At 38.0% G+C, this 6,432-nt stretch overlaps 1 protein-coding gene across 4 annotated transcripts in view; it reads left to right on the top strand.

Annotated features, from left to right (window-relative positions):
- Positions 1 to 6,432, top strand: part of HPS5 (HPS5, biogenesis of lysosomal organelles complex 2 subunit 2) — a 38,166-nt gene that overhangs the window by 11,520 nt on the left and 20,214 nt on the right. For all 4 annotated transcript variants that reach the window (XM_025202120.1, XM_025202118.1, XM_006022002.3 and 1 more), the window contains exons 9-12: positions 725 to 903; positions 1,283 to 1,441; positions 2,486 to 2,645; positions 5,144 to 5,267. In XM_025202120.1, the coding sequence (XP_025057905.1) occupies positions 725 to 903; positions 1,283 to 1,441; positions 2,486 to 2,645; positions 5,144 to 5,267 (622 nt within the window). The remainder of the gene's footprint in view (positions 1 to 724; positions 904 to 1,282; positions 1,442 to 2,485; positions 2,646 to 5,143; positions 5,268 to 6,432) is intronic.

Genomic DNA, 6,432 nt, shown 5'->3' with positions numbered 1-6,432 from the left:
AATAGTGCTGGGTCTAGATGACCCCATCTAGAAATTGGTTCCCCGATGAATGAGTGTAAGTGGGAATAACTGAAATACAATGGTAGCAGGCCTCTACTGAATGGCCTGTAATGACTGAGTCATAACCTCGCATTGATTCACCCAGGAACCATGGAGCTCACCCAGGAACAGAGACAAGACCAGCATTTGAAAGACAAAAGACCCTGCAAAACCAGCAACTCTCACCATTACAGACACCCGAAACTGCACATCTCTGCATGGAGCACACATGCTCAGTACACCAAGGGCTGACCCTTGCCTGGGCATGCCTCCTGTCACTAGGGTCACATAAGGTCTGCCCCTATAAAAAGGGGCAGGAAGTCTTTATTCCATAACGAAGCTGAATCAAAATTTAGATTTTAGGAATGGATTTAAAGACAGTGTCTGTCTTTGAATTAGTATCTGTTGTTTTTAAAGAAAAATAAAGTACCTCATTTGGGGATATTTTTTTTTTTTTTAATGCTTTTAGGCAGTTTTGCAAAGGCCAAGGGACTTCATTACTTTCATTGTACATCACATTAATTAGAAAGTGGTATAGTACCATCTAATGTTACTTGTTACTGATGAATTATAAGAATGGAAAGCTGTTGAAATTGTTAACAGGCAGGTTAAGAAGGAAATTGGAAGAAAGGCTGGTTAGGTCATTTAACCCCAATGACTTTTCTGCTCAACTGTTTTTATGTAGATATTCAGGATATTGCAGTATTCAAAAATGAGTTATTCTGTCTGCATACGTATGGGAAAGTCTCGCACCTCTCCCTTCTGCTAGTGGAGCGCTGTGTAGAACGTCTGCTGCGACGAGGCTTCTGGAGCCTTGCTGCCAAAGTCTGCTGCCTCTTCCAGAACTCCATTGTTTCCTGCAGAGTAAGTAAACTCTTTTTGCTATCTGTGTACTGCCTAAACTGTGTCTGTTCAGTTGTCCTCCCCATGTGCCGACCCCCTGAAACAAGTCCTGTGGAATTTTGCACTTAGGATTTTGGACCTTTTCCCCTACATTGAGATGCAGCTCTAAAATTAACCAGTAGTGACACCTTTCAGTTAAAACTTATCTTGTATAAATGGTATTATTATAACTAGTCTAGTCAGAGGTAGTTAGCCATGTTAGTCTGAAGATGGGCAGAAAGTGGGACAGCGTGGCACCTTTATAGACTAACTTGGTCAGAGAGGCATAAGTGTTACTTTCCCGCTGAATATAAAAATCTTAACAGTACTCTTTTCTTTTTCTATTTTTATGTATTGGTAGGCAAGAAAAGCTTTGCCTCTAGATAAGTTAGAACACTTGAAATCACAGCTGGACCTCTCAACACAACCAGATGTCATTAGTCAACTGGAAGAATTGATTTCAAAGTTGGAACCTCTAGATTCTGCATGCAGCAGTAGGAGGAGCAGTATCTCATCACATGTAGGTGCACATGAAGTCCTGGATGTTTCTTTTTCCCACCCTTCAGTCCACATCATCACTATTTACAACCTTGCCTATTAACATACACTTCACACATTGGAGAATAGTTTTCTTGCAAAGTGTCTGTTTTAACTGGCAGTGGTCATATATTTTGAATGTCTATTCCTTATTGGGGACTGCTGGGTGAGGAAGGGAAGACACTGTTAATTCAGATATTTAAATTTGTAAGGGTACAATCTGATATTGTGGGCCTCCCTGGTTATTAGCTTATCTGACCCATGGTGGTTAATGCATGAGCGTTTTTCTCTTCTGAAGCTGTATTTTAAGTGGTTTTCACATTCTTCCTGAAAACACAGGAAAAATTCACAGTTGGTGCCATTATTGTCTTATGTGTATGGTTGGTTGGCAGTGGCTACAGCTTTCAGTATCTTGTGAATACCGTGTTTAATAACATGCATGGTTCTTTCCACATTCAAAGTATTTTAGGCAACAAATTATTCACACAATAACTTCTTGAGGTAGAGGAGTGTTACGTGTTTTTGTAGATGCTGAAAGGCATAGCCTGGGCCAGGAAGAAATGTGCATGTTCTAGAGGGTAATTTTATGAAGAATCTGTATTAGCTAATTCTTGTTAGCTGGGAGTCAGTCCATTATAATGTGACCCAAAACTTAAATGTAGGCAAGTACAGAAAGGTGAAATGACTTGCCCCCACAACATTGTGCTGGTCACAACCAACGTTTTAAAATTAGTGAGTTCTTGAATATTATTCTGCTCATGCCACTACATTTATAGTTGTTTTATAAATACTCTTCTAAAAATGTTTCTTTTTTTTTTTTAAATAAACCAGTTGCATGATGTTGCATAGTTATCAGCATGCAAATACCCAAGTTGGTTTTCACTCTGAAGATGCGTGAGAAGGGTAGTGGTAGAATCTGTACCATGGTGATAAAAAAAAGTTTTGGTGATGCTTTTTTTTTTTCTTAGAATGTGATTTAATATGGAAGGATATTTCTGTGCCTCATGTGACTCTTCCCTTTCCACAGGAAAGTTTCAGTGTTTTAGACTCTGGTATTTATCGTGTTATTAGCCGAAGAGGCAGTCAGTCAGATGAGGACTCTTGTTCTATACACAGTCAAGCCCTATCAGAAGATGAGAGACTTAAAGAATTTTCTGCACATCAGGAAGAAGAGCAAGTGGACCTTGGTAATGGCATACATTGGAAATGTGCTTGTCACGCACTTTTCATCAAGTAACTAGTGATTTCATAACAGACTTAAAAATACTTTGTCATTTTTACAGTCTAACTTCTATGTAAAAAAAAAAACAATTCCAACATCAGCTAACATACCTGGATTTTGGATCTGAGATGGTGGTAGGTGTAAGAAGAGAGCTTTTAACTTCCCTGCAGTTTTATTTTTTTTTTCTGAGGTGGTGGCTTTTTTGTATTTTCAAAGATAAGCATATTGAGGGGGTAGGGTAAAGTATCATTTTGAAATACTAATGCTGTTACACAATCCCACCAGCATTGCCCTTTATTTTCCCACCAAGAGCTAGAGGCTTTTTGGTGCTAGACTTGGATATAGCGTGGCCTTTCAGGAAGGACCCTGCTCTTACAGAGAGTATACTCTGCTGTTATTGAGGAAGCATGTGGAGACTTAGCTTGCTTTAAAAAGAAAAAACAAATCTAGTCACTTGTACCAGAAGAGCTGGATGACACAGAACTGAAGAGACAAGGTTTAGTAAGAGATAATACTGAATCCACATTTGAATTGAGGATGCTACCCTTCCTGGATACCCACATAGCTGAATACACAGGGCAACATCTCCCTTTCCTCAGCTGTGTAAATGGGAGCGTCTTATCCATCAGCTGCAGACTCTAGCAGGTGATGAAATACTGTGAAATCTTCCTGACCCCTTAAGTAGAGAACTGGGTGTTTTCAAGAGGGAAAGATGCAGAGTACCTAAAATCAAAATAGGATGTATTACAGGTTTTGAAAATATATTGGAATGTTTCTTTGTCCTTTTTAGTGATTAATCCACTGACGCCATTAGCTAAACTTTGCTAGCACAAAAACAGGTGGATTTTCTTTTTGTGCTGTGTTGTTTTTTGTCTAGAAGTAGTGGGTTTCATCTCAATGTGTGTCAGGAAGTAATGATAAAAAATAAAGATTTATAAGTTAATATCCTTCATCCTTTCTTTTTACGTTGTGTTATGCTACTAATCAATGCTAGTGACATTTGTAACCATCAGCTTTTACATTTGCCATATGTCTCTTGTTTCATCATCTTTACACCTTTTACCATATCACCTTATTATGTTTAAGAAGGTTAAAACAAGGGCATTTGATTTGAAACAAATCAGACTATTTTAAATCGCTAAATCACATAAGTACTAGATGGTTCTCTGTCTCTGTGTCTGCATGTGAGTTTTTCATGTGGTGCTTGAGATGCTTCCCTTATTAAGTAAGCATAATGAATGGCCTCTTCTCTTCACATTTTATATAAAGGGCCATTAACTTTTACATGATGCTTTTCCACATAATGCATAAAAGCTAGTCTGTTTGCAGGAAGTGTAATATTGATCTTGAGGTCTACTGACTCGATAGATCATTTATTCTGGTACTGTGTGGGTAGGGTTACTGTGAATGCTAGCAGAAATAATTTTCAAAGATGTTGTTCTGAAGCAGCAGGCGGTAAAATCCGAGCCACCATTATTAAAATTAACTCTTTTTCCTTAATTGCATCATCTAAAAATCCAGAGGGCATTTTGTGCATGACTCATGCTAGGGCATGGTTTGAAAAGAACAACAGAAAAATGCTACTGACAACATCTGAAAAAAGACTGCAACTGTGAATTCATTTGCATTGTAGGAGAGTTTTGTGCTTTTTGTTTTCTTCTTTAAAAAAAAAATGTCCAAAAGGTAAAACAGATGGCTCAAAACTGACTTCATCTGTTGTCTGAGCTTTAGTATGACTGGCACATACTATGTATGTTCTCAAGGATGAAGGGCAAAAAAGAAAAGGAACAAATTCATTGGTAGTTACTGGGGAAAGAAAAACTAACAAACAGATTATGTAAACATTTTCGGTTACTGATTTCCCTTTGGTTGATGTCAAGGGTTAGCACTCGGATTAAGTTATACTGATTTGTCTTCAGATAGAACGAGAGAGTGTAGCAATGGATATTTCATTACGGGTATTCAGACTGAGTTGGCTTTTTTGAAATACCTTGTAGTTTTATGCATGACAATCTTTTGAATTTTTGTGCAACCGTGATTGGTTCAAATGTAGTCATCTGGCTAGAAGCCATTGAACAGAAGACTACTGTTCATTCAGTGTTTCCCTCTATAACTGTCATTGTTTTGTCAGCTGCCTCACAGCACTTATCAGTGCAGATCCAAAAAATGAATAAAAAAAGCTCACTAAGTCCAAGGTCAGTAACATTGAAATAGACTTTGTGCACACACCCCTCGTGCTCAATGCTAGACTCTTACCCTTTGAGGCACCTTCTCCCTTAAAAAGAGAATTCCACCAAAAAAATCTGTCTTCAGTTACAAAAATAAAAAACGTCCATAAACATGTTTTATGTCATGTAAAAGCGGTTTCCCTGTTAAGAGTTTCCAGCTCAGAATTTGACTAAATGTTTCATTTTGTCAGGTCACTTCACTGTTTCATGATTTTTATTTCAATTCCATTGTTAGACAACGTGTCTCATGCTTCTGTGACGGTTGAGACTGATCGGACTGAGACTTTTCTCCCATTCAGTATTCCTTTGTCATTTCGTTCCCCATCTCCTCTCGTCTCTCTCCAAGCTGTCAAGGAAAGGTAAAATCCTAGGAGATTTGTTCATCCATTATGTCTGTTTTGTTTTTTTTAATTTGTTTTCTGATTTTGTAGCATTGTCTGTTAATTCATGCCTTACTTTGCAAGAAGTTACAATATCACAGAAAATACAGCACGTGAAATCAAATTTGGTAGTGAACTTAAGGTTTTACTCTGACTCTACTGAACAATAGAAGGCTTACCATTTACTTCAGTGGAGTCAAGATTTCACTCTCTTTTCTCATATGCAATTTGAGGAAAATATGAAAGTGTCCTTTAGGTGGTGGTTGGTATTTCTGGCTTGAAGTGAACCTACTGAGTGTGGCTGTAGGATTTGGTACTGTAGACTGCCTTGTACGTGTGTTCCTTGGTGTTCTATTAAAACGTGTTGGAACAGACCCGATTAATCTGGGAATGCTGCAGTGCCACATTTAAAATGGCCACAGGGTGCTTTAACTAAACCTTGTTGAACGAGGTTTAGATAAAGCGTCCTGTGGCCATTTTTAAATAAATTTAATTACAGCAGTTGTCTGGGAACCACCCACCTCCATGCATGTGTATAGGCAGTTGTAGTGTTCAAATTGCTACAGAGTGTAAGGAGGTCTCTTTGTATTGTGTGTAGGCAAAATGAAAGCTTTGCATTTTAATTGCTGATATGTACTGCCAAGATATATGCCCTAAATCACCTTTCTTTCTCCTTCCGTTAGCAAATCCAGTGCATCCTTAAAAGTACACGATGAAAAATGCAGCTTATGCTTAACTGTTTGTGAATAAAAATCAAATGTAGGCCTTATAAGCAAAAGCAGAACACTAAATGTAAAGAGAATATGAAATAGCTTGTGTAAAACAAAAGTTTATTCCCCACCCTCCAAACCTGTGTCTATTCTGAACATTGACTGCATCTTATTTAAAACCAGGAGTGTTAACCTAAGGTGTGTTTTCAATTTTATCCTGATATATTAAGTTGGCTCTTTTCCCCTCATAATTGCCAAGGTGAGCGCACTGCTTTCACATCCTATAATCAAGAGAATGTTTGGTTTTAATTAGTTACACTAGGGAAGTTGTGGAATCTCTTGTCTCTCATTAGAGATATTTTAAGAGCAGGTGAGACAAATATTAGTCAGAAATGGCTTAAGTACAAATCACCCAGTGTCAGGGCAGGGGGAAA

Source organism: Alligator sinensis, unplaced genomic scaffold (genome assembly GCF_000455745.1).
Source record: "Alligator sinensis unplaced genomic scaffold, ASM45574v1 scaffold983_1, whole genome shotgun sequence".
NCBI classification, from domain to species: Eukaryota; Metazoa; Chordata; order Crocodylia; family Alligatoridae; genus Alligator; species Alligator sinensis.
The sequence above is the reverse complement of the archived record's forward strand: the minus strand, read 5'-3'. Positions and strand labels throughout refer to the sequence as shown.